The sequence below is a fragment of the Pezoporus wallicus genome, unplaced genomic scaffold, assembly GCF_028554395.1.
Source record: "Pezoporus wallicus isolate ANWC-B61680 ecotype Strahan unplaced genomic scaffold, APGP_CSIRO_Pwel_v1 contig_5787, whole genome shotgun sequence".
Classification (NCBI taxonomy): domain Eukaryota; kingdom Metazoa; phylum Chordata; class Aves; order Psittaciformes; family Psittacidae; genus Pezoporus; species Pezoporus wallicus.
Genome location: NW_026637253.1, coordinates 1,676,789 through 1,694,583, shown reverse-complemented (window position 1 = coordinate 1,694,583; position 17,795 = coordinate 1,676,789). Strand labels below are relative to the sequence as shown.

Sequence of the window (17,795 nt, the reverse complement as noted above, 5' to 3'; positions counted from 1 at the left end):
TGGCACATGTAATTGAAAGGAATGCATTATATTTTAGAGGAAATTAACTTGGCATTGTGTTCTGATATATTTTTTACCAGTACTGGAGTGAGAAATCGTGCTGTATGTTGACTGAAATGGAAAAAAAAACAACATTTATCCTCAAAACAAGTGTTCTGTAAAGTCTCATTACAGCTGGAATGCAGCAGTTCCATCTTTTTAATTGTGAAAGAATAATTTCTGATAACTGCAATGTTTTTTGTCAACTTGTTTTTCTAAGGAAATACTTTAAATCCTGTTGTATTATATAATAAAACGTTTTGTAGTGTATTTTAGCCTAGGAGATTACCATTTACCACTGTTTTTGCAATTCCTCTTTGTTCTAATTTTCTTTGGCAAACAGATTTCATAAAAGCAACTTGCGGCTTGTTTCACGTGTTTTTAAAACTTGCAGCTATATTCCTGGACAAGTTATTTCAGAAACTAAACTTTAAAGTAGATCATAAATGTTAGCCATGTTGTGAGTTGACCTATTGAAGACATTTCTCATTTTGGCATGCAACTTAAATATTAAGTGTGTGTTTTTTGGTGGGTTATCTTCAGTCTCTACTAATAATTTTATTTATTAGTAATTTTGTAACTGTTTCATGTTTATTTTGGATTTTTTTCCAGCCAAGTGGTGCTATTGTAACGGAGAGCCAGACCTATAAGAAACGAGCTGATTTCTTAAGTAATGATGACTATGCTGTGTATGTGAGAGAGAATATTCAGGTAAGCATGATGTTCAAATGCTATATTGAAACTAGTTTCCCTCTGGTACAAAGGTCTTTGCATAGCTATGGCATTCTGTTGTCCTTTTTTCCTAGGTGGGAATGATGGTTAGGTGCTGCAGAACCTACGAGGAAGTTTGTGAAGGAGATGTAGGCAAAGTTATTAAGTTGGATCGAGATGGATTGCATGACCTGAATGTACAGTGTGATTGGCAACAGAAGGGTGGTACCTACTGGGTCAGATATATCCATGTTGAGCTGTTAGGTAAGTTCACTGCTAACTGCTTTCTAATAAAGAATTGAGGAGATATATTTTTGGAGGGGAAAAAGCCACTCACCATGTATTTATTCTTGCAATTGCTAGGATTCCCACCACAGAGTTCTGCCTCTCATATCAAGATAGGTGACAAAGTGCGTGTGAAAAGCTCTGTGACCACACCCAAATACAAATGGGGATCAGTTACTCACCGAAGTGTAGGAGTTGTCAAAGGTAATGTATATTCAAAATGGGGAGGGAATATAACTGGAAACAGACTTTCTGCAGCATTTAAGGAGAGAATATTTTAGACACACTTACAAATCACAGTGCTTTGTGGACTATTGCATGATGATGAAAGTATAAAATATAGAAGTAGTCTGTTTAGCACAGATTCTTTGAGGCAGTACAGTTTTTGGTTGTATTATATTCTTCTTGGAAGTACTCTTTCCCTTTGGGAACTGTTTCTTAGTAAAAGAAAAAAATCAGAGTCAAGGAACTGAAGTAGAATAATATGTACCTTTAAAAAAACTTTAGAACTCTCTTCACAGACTTGCAAAGTTAATACATAGTTCCATTGCAAGAAAAGATTACTTTTGAAAGTAATTTTTAGTAAGTATTTCTGCTCTCTGATGTTGCCCTGGACTCTTTTCCAGCTTGATTTTGTAGAAATTTGCAACACTATTTTCTCCATGTTTTTGTCACAGCTTTTAGTGCCAATGGAAAAGATGTCATTGTAGACTTTCCTCAGCAGTCTCATTGGACTGGCTTGTTGTCAGAAATGGAACTGGTTCCCAGCATTCATCCTGGAGTCACGTAAGTGATGGTTTACATTTTTCTTAATGTATATGGGTTATCCTTTAGCCTTATTGTCTTGATCTCGACTTGTGTCTGTAATAACTTGTACCACTGGAAATGTATTTACTCATTGTTCTTTTGTGAAATCAGGTGTGATGGCTGTCAGATGTTTCCTATCAATGGGCCTAGATTCAAATGCAGAAACTGTGATGATTTTGATTTCTGTGAAACTTGCTTTAAAACCAGGAAGCATAACACCCGACATACTTTTGGCAGAATAAACGAGCCAGGTAAGTTTTTAAAAAAAATCTAAGTGTTTCTTTAATTTAAGTGCACTGAATTTGTTTTTATGAAAAAAAAAATCAGTTTAAATATTGCATGCCCCTGTAATATTTATCATTCAATTTTATGTATTACTCTTAGTGTCCTACATTCCTGAAGAGAGTAGTTTTCCTTTTGTTTTTAATATTTTACTTGGTTTCTTGGTACAAATTAATCATAAGTGTAAGAACAGGAAGTGTGACTATCTGCAGTGACTGCATTGAAAGCTTGTGGTCAGGTAAAGTGCTTGAAACTCCTTTAAAAATCCCCAAATCTTGAGCTGTGCCCTTTAAGCATGAGTAGTATTACTGTACCCATGTGACATGCTTCTCTGCTTTCAGACTACATACCTGAAATGTTAGATTTGTTGTATTTCCTTTCACATTGGTTGTGGGTGTAACAGAAGCAGTTTTCTGTGACAGCTATGTGCTTAATTTTTCACTTAAACATGCAGGTCAGTCTCCAGTGTTTTGTGGGCGTTCTGGAAAGCAGCTGAAGAGACGGCATAGTAGCCAGCGGGGAATGTTACTGGATGATTGGTCAAGAATAGTTAAGAATTTGAATGTCTCCTCCTCTGTGAATCAGGCTTCACGTCTTATTGATGGTAGTGAGCAGTGCTGGCAGTCTTCTGGTTCACAAGGAAAGGTAACTAAGCCATAACTAATTTAATTTGGCATACTTTTTCTGAAGAGGAAAAATATTTAACTTAGTGAAATATATGTTATCTTTCTGTAAGATAGAAGAGTAGTAAAAACAGACATCTCGAGTACAAAACTATGTTTCTTTATATTTTTAAATGCGACTTTTTTTTTAAGCTTTATCTTTCTGATTATTTCATGTGAAGGAACTTTTGTGAACTATTTCATTATAAGGAACTTCTGTAATTTATTTTTTTTCTTTTTGAAATAAGGGATAATTATTGTGTAGTTGGTTATATGGTTACAGTTGCTGTTTCAGTATAATAACTGATAGGGAGTTCTTAATGATCATGTTGATTATATTTTACTTAAGTGTTGCAATACAAAAAGCACTTATGCTCTTGCTAACTAAAACTGCTTCTGAGCACTCTCACTTGCTTAGAATATCAAGTTTAAGGACCTATAAGGATCATAGAGTCTTGATGGGACTAATTAAACCACATGACTAAGAGCGTCTTCTAGATGCTTCTTGAACTCTTGACAGGCTTGGTGCTGTGACCACTTCTCTCTGTAACCTATTGCAGTGACTGACCACCCTCTTGGTGAAAAACCTTTTCCCTAATGAAGTTCCCCTGATACATTCCTTGTGTCCTACCAGTGGTCAGCAGAGAGGAGATAAGTGCTTCTCTGCTGCTCCCCCTTGAGGAAGTTTTAAATAGTGATAAGGTTTCCCATCAGCCTTCTTTTCAAGCTGAAAAAAATCACCTATTAAGTCTTGCCCTTGAGACCTTTCACCATTCTGACTGCTCTCTTCTGGATACTAATAATTTTATGTCTTCCTTCTATTGAGGTGCCCCAGACTACCTGCAATGTGCAAGGTAGGGCTGCACCAGTGCAGTGTAGAGTGGGACAATCGCCTCCTTCGACCAATTAGCAGTGCTGTGCTTGATGCACCCCGGGACATGTCTGGCTGGCTCTTTTGGCTGCTAGGGCACATAGTTGATTCCTGTTCAATTTGCCATCAACTCAGACTTCCAGGTCTCTTTCTGCAGAGCTGCTCTTGTCCCTCAGTTTGTACGTATAAGCAGGTTTACCCCATCCCAAGTGGAGCATCTCGCACTTGCTCTGAAGTTTCATCCAGTTGGTCTTTGCCCACCTCTCTAGTCCCTTCAGATCTCTCTTTAAGTCCTCTTTACCCATTGAGGTAGGCCACAACTTCTCCTAGTTTAGTGGCAGTGGCAAACTTGCTTAACATACATTTGACTTCTATGTCCAGATCATTTATAAAAAGCATTGTTGCTTTATTTGTGGTTTACCAGTTTTATTAGCCTGCAGCATAGCTTTGTGGCCAGTGTAGATACCAAGATTTGCAGCTAGACTTCTGTCCAGTGTGTTTTGATGCTGTATTGATGGCCATGCTGAGGATATCCCCAAGTACCCTTCCTTCAGGTTGTTTACAGGCTGTAATCGAAGATTTACATTGTGTCCCAAAATCCCAATTCTTGACCTCCAGTGCTATTGTGCTTTCTCAGTCTTATCAATGGTGTCGCTCTTGTGCTAAATAAATAATTTGCTGCAGCTGTTTCTCTTGCATTTGAAGGTTGGTCAGGTGAGAAATTCACAAGGTCCTCTTCCTTTGGCTGGTCGCCATGCATCGCAGCTGTTGTATACCATTAATAAATGTTTTTCATGCTTGCTTCAAAACCAGCACATACTCTTGTCAACTGTATGGTGGTCCTAGCAATACTAACTGAAAATTAAATTCTTTGTCTTTCCCCTAGCACTGGATTCGCTTGGAGATTTTTCCAGATGTTCTTGTTCATAGGCTAAAGATGATTGTGGACCCTGCAGACAGCAGTTACATGCCCTCTTTAGTTGTTGTTTCAGGTATGTGTACGTTCTTTGAGAAGTCTGAATTACTTTTTGTTGTTGTACATCTAGCAGTAGGTACTTATTAGGTTTCATTTAATATAGTCATCTATTTCAAGTGCATGGTGCCTGTTTATGGAACAAACACCATATCTGAAAAAGTTTTTCTTTCTGCGTTTTGTTTTTTAGGGGGGAATTCCTTAAATAACCTTATAGAGCTCAAGACAATCAATATAAATCCGACAGACACCACAGTGCCTCTTCTCAGTGATTGTACAGAAGTAAGTGAAGTTTGTGTGAGAATTACTCATTATGTAATGGAAAAATATTTTGCTGCAAGAAATGGATGAAAAGCACTGTTGTGATTATTAAAGAGTGGTATTTTACTTTTGTTATAAATTAGCATTATTTCTGGAAGCTTACTAAAGTGGATTATCGTGATAACTTTTACCATAATCTCAGTGTAACTCTAATAGCTTTAGTAGTAAAGCTAGTTCAGGTCTTTTGATGTAAATCAATATACCTATGAACCAAGAAGAAATCCCAATAAACTTAAATTTGGGGATACATTTGGTGGGTGCTAAGGCTTATTTTGGATAGTAGCTCTGATCTTTCTCAGTAACAGCAAGGAGGAATGCATAATGACTTTTTAGGAGATTAGAAGTGAAATAATTCTGAAATTAACGAGGCCATATGTTTATCTGAAAGTATGAATTTTGTAGGTTTGAAAAGCTGAATATTTACAGATTAATTTTGATAAGGTGAAAAATCAAGTAGAATTTCTAAATCTTTCGTATGTTTTTATAAAGTTACACAGGATCCAAAAGGTGGCAATTTAGTGAGATTTTTTTTTCCTCTTAGTACCACAGGTATATTGAAATTGCAATCAAGCAGTGCAGAAGCTCTGGGATTGATTGCAAAATACATGGTCTCAGCATACTGGGACGTATACGAGCAGAGGATGAAGACTTGGCTGCAGTCCCATTCCTTGCTTCTGATAATGAGGAAGAGGATGACGATAAAGCTAACACTGGGAGGTACGTAACTGCAGTGGCGAGGTGGGGGAAATGATAGAGAGCCTTAGTGTCGATATAGTCCTGTAATTCAGGAGATTATTGTAAGAACAAGGACTTAATTAGGTTGAATGGTAGTAAAGAGAAATTAGTATCTTAGTTTGTCAGAATTGTAAGTAGGTCATTTGTTGAGGTGGGGACATCTTGTACAGCTCTTCAGCTTCTGCAGCATGCTTGGAGTTGAAAACCTAGCTAAAAACTTTGTGTTTATGTTTGGAATGTGGTATATTTACCTCCACTCAGCAAAACACTCTGGGTTTTGTTTGTTTTGCTTGTTTGTTTGGTTTGTTTTTGTTTTGTTACAGCCACCAATTCACTGTAGTAGTGGTGTTTGAGTACTGAAACTCTTGTAAAATCAGTAAATACAGTAAAAAGATGCCTATGCTATAGTTACGCACGTTGCTAAGATGATATTTTTTAATTTTTATTTTTTCCCCTCAATATATTCAGTCTTGTTAGAAAGAAGGCAGCTGGGCTGGAATCGGCAGCTACAATAAGAACTAAAGTTTTTGTTTGGGGATTGAATGACAAAGACCAGTTGGGAGGGCTGAAAGGCTCCAAGGTATGTTTGTTTTCATAGTTCAGTACAAAATAAAGTTTACAAGTCTCACACAACTCAAGATTAATTCAAACTTAATCAGAATTCTAGAGTGTAGTATCAAACCTACAAATAATAGATTCTAATGTCTTTTTGCTTTGAGACATGTTAGATGTCTGCTGGGTGGAAGATTGGAGAAAACTTGCATTTTGGTTGTGTCTCTCAAATCCAGTTTGATTATTAGCAGCCACTTAATCATTTGTTTTAGTTGACAGTGAACTAATTGTTCTCAAACTATGTAGTGCTCTATACACATTCTGTTCCTTTTGGGTTTTTGTGCATGCAGTTAAGGTAGTGGTGAACCTTTCTATATATTACTTGGATCTGGTACACTCATCAGAAAGTTGAATTCTCATCTTTCGATGTAACTTGATTACAATTCAGTGTTTTAGCTTTGTGTGCAGCTATTTATACATAATTTTTAAATGCAGTGCAGGTTCAGAGATACATGGTGAATGTTTAATCAATTTAAAATGTTAATGTGAAAAGTATGTTGAGAGCGTTTATTTAATTTATGTTGTAAATAAAATGTATATTGTTGTATGCAACCTTTCAAGAAACAAAAAATCAACCATTTCTGTATTCTGTGGTTTTCTCAAGAAAACTTTACTTAAAGGAAACTTCTTGCCTATATCACATTTTTTTTTTTCCCCCAGGCTTTGTATTTATCATGGTTTCAGTGTTAAATGCTTTTTCTTGTTCTTTGTGTTTTGCCTGGTGTATATTACCTGGTATGTGTGAAATGTCTGAATAATATGGAGATTTTCATATATTTAAAAAAGGAAAAGTACCTGTTAGATTTTATGATTTAAGAATAGCTCTTCTTTTGAAAGTATAAAACTTCAGTGAATTGTAGTGAGTTTCATTTTGCGTCTGCTCTAGATAAAGGTCCCTTCCTTTTCTGAAACCCTGTCTGCCTTGAACGTTGTACAAGTAGCTGGAGGATCCAAAAGCCTTTTTGCAGGTAATATAAGTTTGAAATAAATATGTTAAGGGCATAAATGGATTTCCAGTTGTGAAACTTTAATGGTGTTTCAAACTTTATTTCTTCATTTTAGTGACTGTAGAGGGTAAAGTATATGCTTGTGGAGAAGCCACAAATGGAAGGCTGGGTTTAGGAATATCTAGTGGAACTGTGCCTATTCCACGCCAGATTACAGCTCTCAGTAACTATGTGGTAAAGAAGGTGGCTGTTCACTCAGGTACTGACTATTACAATTTTTAGATACATAATCATAACATGTTAAGCCTAAAAATAGTTGCTTTGCAATTTTCATGGGTGCCATGATGCTCCAGCATAACTGATGTTTTTAAAAACTTTGTAAAAATAAATAAATTATTAAGTTCTGTCTGTTGAATACAATGTCAAATTAAAGCTAATGGTTCTGTTGTTAAAATCTATAATTTTAGACATACACAGTTTCTTGCTTGCTGGGAGTTAAATTTGATAGCTTCTTAATAGTTTTTCAGTCTGATCTAACGAAAATGTTTTCATTTTTGAGTATTGATAAATGGTGGGTTTAGATTTGCTTTCTTCCTTGCAGCACTGAAAATAGCGAATTGTGTGATTATTTCTTCCTTTTTTTTTTAACATGCCAGGAAACCTATTCTCACAAAAGCTTTGTATTTTAAATTAAATCACATAAGTCTGAAGTGAAGAAAATAAGTAATGCATATTGGGTTGAAAGGCTCATACAATTACACTGTTAAAGTACAGCAGTGTCAATATTCTGAGATTTTTGCTAGACCTGCTTCCCACTTGAAAGATTAAAAATTTAAATTTCTGTTTACACTTTTAGGTGGCCGGCATGCTATGGCATTAACTGTTGATGGAAAGGTATTTTCATGGGGTGAAGGAGATGATGGAAAACTTGGTCACTTCAGTCGAATGTAAGTATACCAAATTTGTCTCTATTTCATAGAAATATTTCAGGAAGAGAACATTTGTGTTGCCTGTTGCAAGACAGCTGACCACCACTAGTGACAATGACGGGATTTTTATTACAATGGGAATAAAAAATTAGGTTTTGAAAAAGGTAGGTTTCTTTTTCAGCAGTGTATGTGCAGCATTTGTAGTGGTCTCAATTTAAAAAGGAGACAATTAATATAATACTTGGAAACATAGTTGGTGGATAAAATTTTTAATAGTATTTTTAATGTCACTGCTGAAATGGCGCACATTTGGTTACTTTTGTAAGGTAGGGTTTACAGTGGTGCTTTGAGGTGTAAACCATAGCAATTTTAATTGTGAGCTGTAACAGTTCATGATGTAAGCCTGATGGAGCATTTAATAGCCCTTTTCTTTAGACATCTGTTCACAGACTTGTTAACCAGAAATAAATTTCTTAGACTTTCCAGTAATACATAATTTAATCCTCCACAGGACACTTTGAAGAAAATTTGAATTGTCTTGGGATTTTTTTTCTTGTAGGCACCACAGAACAATGTTTTAAAAGGAACAAAAAAAACCCGAAGTCCAGATTAAAGCAGTATTCTTTATTGTACAACTGTCTTGTGTTTTCTGTAATTTTATTAAAAGTGAGACTTGATACTCTTGGGCATTTCAGGGATGCAGATATTCCAGAGGTCATGTATAATTTGATAAAGCTTTAATAGTGGTTCTGATACACATACAGTATTAGAAAGCCTTGAGTTGAAACTCTTCCCTGAATTTAGAGAATATTGTAGCTATACGAATAATGAATACGAAAAGTTTCCAGTTCTCTCACAGAGGCTAACAGTAAATCCAAGCTCTAATATCTCTCTTGTAAAGTTCAAAGTTGGGATGGGAGTGTCATCTCTTAATCTCACTACCTGGCTCTGTGTCCACAGCTAACAAATTGCTCAACTTTGGGTAATGACAGGATATCAGTTTTCACTTCATATTATATGCTTCTTAATTGATTCATCACTTTGGATCTTGGCTTTGTCACCCAAGTGTTGCAGTGTATACATAAAATAGTTCTTTAAATAAAACTTTGGAGTACATTTAAATAGCATAAATTTTATATTTATGGCACTACTACAGTGTATGTCTTGGAATCATAATGTTGCTTCTTACTTTTAGATTGATGTTAGTTATTGCACAAAACTGTCTGGATTATGAAGATGGGTGTATATTATGCAATTCTTTCATAATTGATGCAATTAATTCCTTATTCTTTTTCTCTAGGAACTGTGATAAACCCAGATTGATAGAAGCATTGAAAACCAAACGCATCCGTGATATTGCTTGTGGCAGTTCCCACAGTGCTGCTATTACCTCTAGTGGTGAACTGTATACATGGGGTCTCGGAGAATATGGAAGGCTAGGACATGGAGATAATACCACACAGCTGAAACCTAAAATGGTAAATCTCTCTTGTCTCTGAAACGTGAATGTGTTTGTTTAATAAATGATAAATAAAAACTAAAGTAAAGGCAAAAAACATGAAAACACTGTGAAGGCATCATTTTGGAGTGATCCAAATTAGGTTTTCATACACATACCTCTAACAGGCAAGCTATTTCAGAGAGGCCAGAAAAATCCAATCTTTTTCACTTTCTTGGAAAGTGAGGCGAAATGGCTACTGCTGTTTTGGACATTCGTGTCGTGCTTCTTTGATACATAGGTGGAAGTTACTACTGTGATTGAATGATGTTTGATCCTGAGTGAGGAAGGCTAGATAATCCTGTGCTAACTGGCATGTTCAGGCTGGGCACAATGACCAAGATCATTCAGAAGAGCTTGAAACTGTCTCTAAGGTTTTAAAACATAATTTCTCTGAAACTTCTTGCTTACTTTTCTGTTTTGTAGGTTAAAGTGCTCCTTGGCCACCGAGTCATTCAGGTTGCTTGTGGAAGCAGAGATGCTCAGACTCTTGCTTTGACAGATGAAGGTAGGAATGTCTTGTTCCAGAAGATTTCTAGCCCAAGGGAATACCATGATCATTGTTTGACCTGCAGTTTGGTGTTTGTTAGGTTTGGTGTTTTCTTGGGGTGATGGTGATTTTGGAAAACTGGGCCGAGGAGGAAGTGAAGGATGCAACATTCCTCAGAACATTGAAAGACTGAATGGCCAAGGTGTCTGTCAGATTGAATGTGGTGCACAGTTCTCATTGGCACTGACCAAGTCAGGAGTGGTGTGGACATGGTATGTTACATTTGCCAGAAAGTATTAACAAAGCAATTGCAAAGTATGTGTTGCATTTATTGCTATTTGACTGTCTTAACTCCATTGTGCCTTATCTGTGTGCTTTGCCTTTTGAATTGGCAAGTCTTAAAGGCAAGCTCTGATGTGTTCAATTGCTCCAACATTGTCTTGTAGTATGCTCACTTGTGTATTGTACTCTGATAGGATGCCTGGGTCTTACTGAATTAGTGGAAGAAGGGGAAGATCATTCCCTCTCTTGGGAGCAATGGAGCGTGTAAAGGAATATTAATTCAAGACTTTGGCAAAAAGAGAACATGATTATCAAAGTTTGGAGTATGTAGCCTACAGCTGCAGCAGACACTGTGAGAGTAAGGATGTAGTAGAGTAAGGAAGTAAGCTAAAGTTCAGAGGAGATGGGAAGAACTTCCTTGGGAGCACACAGTTTTTATAGAGCTCTTTGCTGCTCAGAAGGCCACTGAGTTGTCAGTAATGCTACCTCAAAGCAAGAACTGATACAAAGTTATCACCTAGAGTTATTCCAAAACCGTTTTTATTTCTTCTATTTGCTTGCTTCTGTTTTGAACACAAACCTGACTTTTTGAGTTGTTTATAAACCTTTCTGTAAAATTTGAGAGCTTACTGTGTGGCAGATGAGCTTCAGAGCTCTAACCAGATCAAGGTCTTAACTGCCATCCTTGTGTAATAAGGCTTGACATATATCAAAGCTAAGAAGACTTAAAATAGTCAGTTTTGTTGTATTATTTGTCACCAGTCGATGAATGATACGAAGAGAAATCCTCAGAACTTCAATTTTTATAAGTTACTTCTTAAAAAAATTTTAGCAGAGATGCCATTTCTCAGAGTGGCCACTGGAAACTATTTCTCTCTTTTGCTTTCACCCTTTTAAATTCTTCTTTTGGTAGTGATGAAAGAAGTTAGAGGAAAGGAAATTTGTCACTCTCTAAGAACTCTTTGCAAAGTTCTAGTTCATTCCTTCTTTACCCCAGTTTGTCTTGACACTGTTACATCTAGTCATAAAATCTACAGCTATTTTATGACATTACAGGTCTACGGGGGAGTTTTTGGGTCTGTTGCAACTGTGCATGTCTGCACTTTAGGATGGCTGAGTTGCCTCTTAACTTTTATTCTTCTTGAATTTGTACTAGTTTGAGGGAAAAAATCGCAACTTCTATATAAACAATATTTTTTGAGTTTTACATTTACTATCTGTTGCAGGGGTAAGGGTGACTACTTCAGACTAGGCCATGGCACAGATGTGCATGTACGAAAGCCACAGGTTGTGGAAGGACTGAGGGGTAAAAAGATTGTGCATGTGGCTGTAGGTGCACTCCATTGTCTAGCAGTTACTGACACTGGACAGGTATGTTGTACGTCACACTTCATTTCCCTTTTTACTTGTTCCAGAAAGGAATGAACTAAACTGTTGAAGAAGAACGTAATGGCATTGGTGCTGATTAAATGGGATAGAAATGTCTAATGATATTTATTTACTTTTCAAAGTCCTGAATAAGCATGATTGTAATTTAAAATATATTGGCTTTCATATTATAATTGGAGCTTGAATGTTGTTGTCATAGTAGCTTTTGTAATATTTTCCTAGTTGATATATTATCTCAGGATCAGTTTTCTTCTTCTCAATCTTGAAATACAGAAACAGTAATCTAGACAAATTTTTCTGCTGTGATTCAGCATTATGATTATCACAGTATTGATTCAGATCCCCAATATAATTACTATGCAACTAACTCTTCTAGCTTATTGTGCACTGTGAACATTGACTAATTTATGAATCAACTAAGGAGTTATGAATGGATAATAATTTATGAATCATCTGACAAAGTGCTGCTATGATTTTTTTTTTAATATATGCTAATACCTGCCTTATTTAATGGTGCATGGGGGGATGATGTCATGACAATAGGTTCTCTAAGGTGTCCTAGGTTAATAATGAAAATTATTAAAATTCCTTTGGGGGAAATTTTAAGAAACAGTTAAACTAGGCAACCAGTGAAGCAAAGTAATATGTGGAAATGTTTACTGGCAGGTTTATGCGTGGGGCGACAATGACCATGGACAGCAAGGAAATGGAACTACTACGGTCAATAGGAAGCCCACTCTTGTCCAGGGCTTGGAAGGCCAGAAAATCACCCGGGTTGCCTGTGGGTCTTCTCACAGTGTAGCATGGACAACAGTGGACGTAGCTACACCATCTGTTCATGAACCAGTACTTTTCCAGACAGCGAGGGACCCTTTAGGTGCTTCTTATCTTGGTTGGTGTTGTTGGTTGTTGTTTTTTTGGGGGGAGGGGGGGAGGGGTGGTGGTGTTGTTTTCGGTTGGGTTTTGTATGCCATTTGAGAGTTAGCTCTGTGTGTGGTTTAATAGGTGATAGAAGAGTGCAAAAAGAAAACTGTCTTTAAAAAAAAACACAACAAAACAACAACAAAACCATACACAGCTCTCAACCCCAACAAAACCTCTTCCTGACAGTGGAAGTTGCAAAGCACTTGTTCAGAAGTAGCACTAGTTTGAACTTTTATTGTTCTTCAGGAAATAAAAATGCAACATGCTTCATCAAACACTTCAAAGACTATCTTTAATACGGGATAGAGCTTTATGGAGGAAATGATAAATGGATGCTACTGTAATGGTGATATTACATGTTACCTGTTTCTATAATTCTTCATTCTGCTGTTACGTTTTGTTTCTAAGGCAGCTGCCTAAACATTCCCGTTTTGTCTTCCTAATTCTTTTGTGTCAAGTATAAAAGCACCAAACATTTTGCTGATTAAACTTTTTCATGAACAAGGAAATGTACTTAAAAAAGAGCAAGAACTGCATATATAGAATATGTCATTAGTATTTTTAAGAGTACCTAATAAATATTCTTGATATTTGAGAAATTTCTGTGCAAGTAAAACTTGTTCCAGATGCCAATCACCAGAATATTCTTATCTGAATTACCTTATTCTTTTTGATGAAGTAACAAGGTGGAACACTACTTTATGAAAGCCCTTGCTGCAAAGCCTTAGTATTGACTTTAATGTTGTAACTTTAGGCATTATGGTTTATGAATCTACTGTAGAGTTAGTTTTAGAGTCTTCTGACTTAACTGGAGCTGATTTATCTGATTTCATGTTATGTATTACACCATTAAAGAATGCTTGGCTTCTTTTTCTCCCTCACTCCAGGTGTTCCTTCAGATGCAGATTCTTCTGCTGCCAGTAACAAAATTAGTGGGGCAAATAGTTCCAAGCCGAATCGCCCTTCCCTCGCTAAGATTCTCCTATCACTTGATGGGAATGTCGCCAAGCAGCAGGCGTTATCTCATATACTAATGGCATTGCAAATCATGTATGCCAGGTAGGCATGCAAACATTCTGTTCTTCTGCAAAGCAAAAGATGGCATAGCTTACCATCTATCAGGGTTACTTACCTTCTATCAGGGTCTCTTGAGTTGAGTATAAATTGTTTGGACTTCTCAGGATAGGCATAAGCTTCATTTAATTATTTTTTAATGTTGGTGTTAGCTTTGTGCTGTTTTCTTTACAGAAGCTCCTAGTGCCTGGGGAAAAGTTGTTTATTTAGGAATGCTCAATTAAATCATGTAAAAGGCATGTAAATAAATCATGATAGATGACATTGAGGAAGCAGTGGGAGGCAGAATGGAAAGAACAATAAAACTTTACGGTGCCCTCCTTGTTGGTGGAGAACCAGAGTATTTGTGCTCAACTTTACATAAAGGAGCTCACATAAAATAGTGGCCTTAAAACACAGTATTTAAGCATTGGGCCCAAAGGAGAACAGAGATAAATGACTCCAAATTCCAGAGTGTGGGAACCTTTCCTGATTTTATTAAGACAAATTAGTATATTTTTTCTAAGTTCAAAAAGGGAATATAGTCAGGTTTATGTTGATCTGTCCTAAATGATTTCAGGGATGCAGTTGTTGGAGCACTGATGCCTGCAAGTATGATTGCACCAGTAGAATGTCCCTCTTCATCACCACCACCTCCATCAGATGCTACTTCTACAGGAAGCCCTGTGAATGGAGATGAATGCATGCTTGTAGGAGATATAGAAGAGAGGCTGAGCCCAAACCCATGGCAGGACAGGAGAGGGGAGGTAAAGTGTCAAAAGAATTTTTCCATCTATGTTTAATGGTAAAGCTGAAAAATATTGTCTTGTTTAATTTGATAATAGCAGAGATTAATCAGTTCTTTCTTGCCCTAATTTCAGGTGTAGTTGCTCTGTGAGATTTGAAACAAATTTTAGAGTTAAATCAGTTTTGAACTTTCAGAATGCACTGTTAAATGCTGAATGAATTGCAATTGTGATGACTTCTGGTAGTATTTTAGAGTTAACAGTTAACATGAACATATTAACCATTCGACCAGATACTAATTTTACAGAAGTGATTTTTAAAAAAAAATAAAAACTAAGGGAATATTTGACTGTTATTTAATGGAATGTAATTGTAAACTTCTGTCAGCTAATGTAGGCAGGAATGTCTGGGTAGAATTCTACTCTGTTGATTCCCAACTGGTAACAGAAGCATTAAAAAGAAAATTCTTGCTACTGAAGAGATCTTTTACTTTAACAAACTGTTAATTTGGCTTGTATTGGTAGCTTGTCTTCTACATTGTGGGCTTTTCTGACGTTTTATTGTACATTTTGTAGCAGCTGATCTTGGTTGGGGGTGTTGGCTGGGTTGCCATCCTAGGAACATAAAATAGAAGCTACAAATACAGGAAGTGAATCTGTTGTTTTTTGAATTTATGGCTGTTTTTAAATTGCTGTTGTCTTTGACCATAAGCACTTAGACTGTTAAAGGTTTTACAATATGTTATTGCAGCTTCTGTTAGTTGCTGTCTGTTTTGGCTAGGTTGTTTCTTCAGAAGATGCTGTGACACCATCTGCCGTAACTCCTTCAGCTGCTGCTGCCTCTTCCCGTCCTTTCATTCCAGTCACAGATGATCCTGGAGCTGCCAGTATCATTGCAGAAACCATGACAAAAACCAAAGAAGTAATGTCGTCAACACCTTCCTTAAAACTTAACTCCTTACCATGCTTTTATCAAGCAGTTTTGCTTTATTTTTGTGTTTTTAAAGTTACCCTATAAATGACTGCATTCTTAATATATATCCAAAGGCAGAAGATTTTTTTTTTTGTTTTTTTTTGCATGAAGTTAAAGTAGGTTAGTTTCAGGAAAGCTTTTTCTCTAGAGAAATGGGTTTAACAGTAGGTTAATTTTGGGCTTGTGTAATCCTGGATTTATGAATTGTGTTTTAAACTACCTTTTGAACTTCTTCAAGTTAACTTGTTTGGATTTGGTGAAATTCTTTAATCTTCACTGTCTTAAGTATTTCTGCAATTTGTTTTGTAGGATGTAGAAAGTCAAAGTAAAGTATCTGGCCCAGAGCCACAGTATTTGGATGAATTTACTAGTCTCTTAGTACCAGATGACACACGAGTCATGGTTGACCTGCTAAAGCTTGCTGTGTCCAACCGAGCGGGTGAAAAAGGAAGAGATGTTCTTTCAGCTGTGCTGTCTGGTATGGGCACAGCTTACCCACAGGTCAGGTTTTGTTTCTGTTGTATTTTAACTAGGTCCCTTTCATTAGTAGCTTGCTAGAATATTGTATTTGAAGTACAGCTCATCATGCTGAGAAACTAATAAACATGAAAATTTGAGTTGAACTTTAATGCAAGTGAACCTTAATGATTTTAATGGAAATATTAAGTGAATATATGCATGTGCTACACATGTCAGTAACAGACTATCTCCTGGATTTGTCATGTTCCAATTAGATGTTAAAATAGAAGCTTAATGAACTGTATTTATGTGTAAGACAAGTGGCTGTGGTTGTTGGAATGTAGCTGACTTTACAAAGTCCTCCTTGTTACATCTGCAGAATGTTAGTTTAAAAACTTGCATGTTGATTTTGGTTTGCATCTGAGTTTATATTTGGGATTGCTAAAAATACTGTTAATACATTGTTGATGATTTAGTAATTCTTAATTTTTAAGATATACACTTAGTGTATTGAAGTTTAGCTATTTACAAAGTATCCACGGGTATGTTTTATTGTCTTTTTTGTTCTTTCTTGGGGATAACTGACAGAATCAATGAATGCTGCAATATTGATTACCAGCAGCTGTATAAAAGAATGAAAGAATGTTACAAATCATAAATTATTTATAAAATATCTGCTTACAGGAATGAACTGAAAGTTGTTTAATAATTTTTGGTAGCTTTACCCTTCAAATATTGCCCCCCCCCATCCCCAATGAGTAACTGTTTCTTTAAGATGGTCATATGATGTAGTTAATTCTGTCTTTGCACAGTTTAAAGACTGATTTGAAACATCAGAAGGGATTATGCAAAGCTGATTTTTGTATTCCTCTATGAAACTTGGCTTCGCTGACCAAAAAGATCAATAATGACTTTGCTAAGGAGAATGCATTGAAATAATAGAAAATTTACTTACTAATGACAAGGCAACTTCTGTTTTAAACAATGAAATCTTCTGATATCTCTGTTTGAGTAAACTAGGGTTGCTATTTCTCAAATTGTTAATATCCCAATTTTCAGTGATCAGCTAGGTGTACCTGTATTCTGTAGATGTAGTTGTCCCCCTCCCACCCTAACTGGATGCATGCTATATATACATTTATGAATAAATTTTGGTGTTTTGCTTCTAGAGTTCAGTAGCTGAATAATTTTGTCTTTGTGGGTTGTTTTTCTGCTTGTTTTTTTTTTAAGAGTCAGAGTATTTATTTGAAATGGCTCTTTAAAAATGAGTACTATTAGAATTTTCTCTCTAAAGTGTGTTTTGCATTTTAAATGCAAATGGTGTTAAATATTTAACCTTTCATTAATCATTTGGCCTATGCTTTGCATTTCAGATTTTACAGTTTGTTTTTCTCTGTAAGGGAAAACAATTTTTTGTGTTGTCATTTACTTACTGGAAACTTACGTAGTTTGGCTTTTAGTTTTAGGAGTTCTTCTAGCTTTGACCACCAAAAAAAAAGTATCTTTGAATTAATATGATGGTTTATGGATTAGAATTTTGAAAACAAGGGATTTATTTATTTATTTAAAATTTGTGAAGAATGGTAGTTGGCTTAGATTTCTTGGACTAATCAAGATTACTTTTCATAGTGTATGGTTTTTGTTCCTTAGGTTGCTGATATGTTGTTGGAGCTGTGTGTTACTGAACTCGAAGACGTAGCAACTGATTCACAAAGTGGTCGCCTCTCTTCACAACCAGTTGTGGTAGAAAGCAGCCATCCATATACTGATGATACATCTTCTAGTGGCACAGTTAAAATACCAGGTA

The 17,795-nt window shown here is 36.1% G+C and overlaps 1 protein-coding gene across 8 annotated transcripts in view; it reads left to right on the top strand.

Annotated features, from left to right (window-relative positions):
• HERC2 (HECT and RLD domain containing E3 ubiquitin protein ligase 2) overlaps window positions 1–17,795 on the top strand; it is a 107,298-nt gene that overhangs the window by 62,138 nt on the left and 27,365 nt on the right. For all 8 annotated transcript variants that reach the window (XM_057404478.1, XM_057404476.1, XM_057404474.1 and 5 more), the window contains 23 exons: window positions 652–750; window positions 846–1,014; window positions 1,114–1,239; window positions 1,713–1,821; window positions 1,954–2,093; window positions 2,579–2,769; window positions 4,544–4,649; window positions 4,821–4,912; window positions 5,493–5,668; window positions 6,155–6,266; window positions 7,185–7,266; window positions 7,361–7,504; window positions 8,102–8,192; window positions 9,475–9,652; window positions 10,099–10,180; window positions 10,263–10,434; window positions 11,671–11,815; window positions 12,500–12,725; window positions 13,645–13,816; window positions 14,391–14,577; window positions 15,338–15,478; window positions 15,839–16,030; window positions 17,639–17,792. In XM_057404478.1, the coding sequence (XP_057260461.1) occupies window positions 652–750; window positions 846–1,014; window positions 1,114–1,239; window positions 1,713–1,821; window positions 1,954–2,093; window positions 2,579–2,769; window positions 4,544–4,649; window positions 4,821–4,912; window positions 5,493–5,668; window positions 6,155–6,266; window positions 7,185–7,266; window positions 7,361–7,504; window positions 8,102–8,192; window positions 9,475–9,652; window positions 10,099–10,180; window positions 10,263–10,434; window positions 11,671–11,815; window positions 12,500–12,725; window positions 13,645–13,816; window positions 14,391–14,577; window positions 15,338–15,478; window positions 15,839–16,030; window positions 17,639–17,792 (3,286 nt within the window). The remainder of the gene's footprint in view (window positions 1–651; window positions 751–845; window positions 1,015–1,113; window positions 1,240–1,712; window positions 1,822–1,953; window positions 2,094–2,578; window positions 2,770–4,543; window positions 4,650–4,820; window positions 4,913–5,492; window positions 5,669–6,154; window positions 6,267–7,184; window positions 7,267–7,360; window positions 7,505–8,101; window positions 8,193–9,474; window positions 9,653–10,098; window positions 10,181–10,262; window positions 10,435–11,670; window positions 11,816–12,499; window positions 12,726–13,644; window positions 13,817–14,390; window positions 14,578–15,337; window positions 15,479–15,838; window positions 16,031–17,638; window positions 17,793–17,795) is intronic.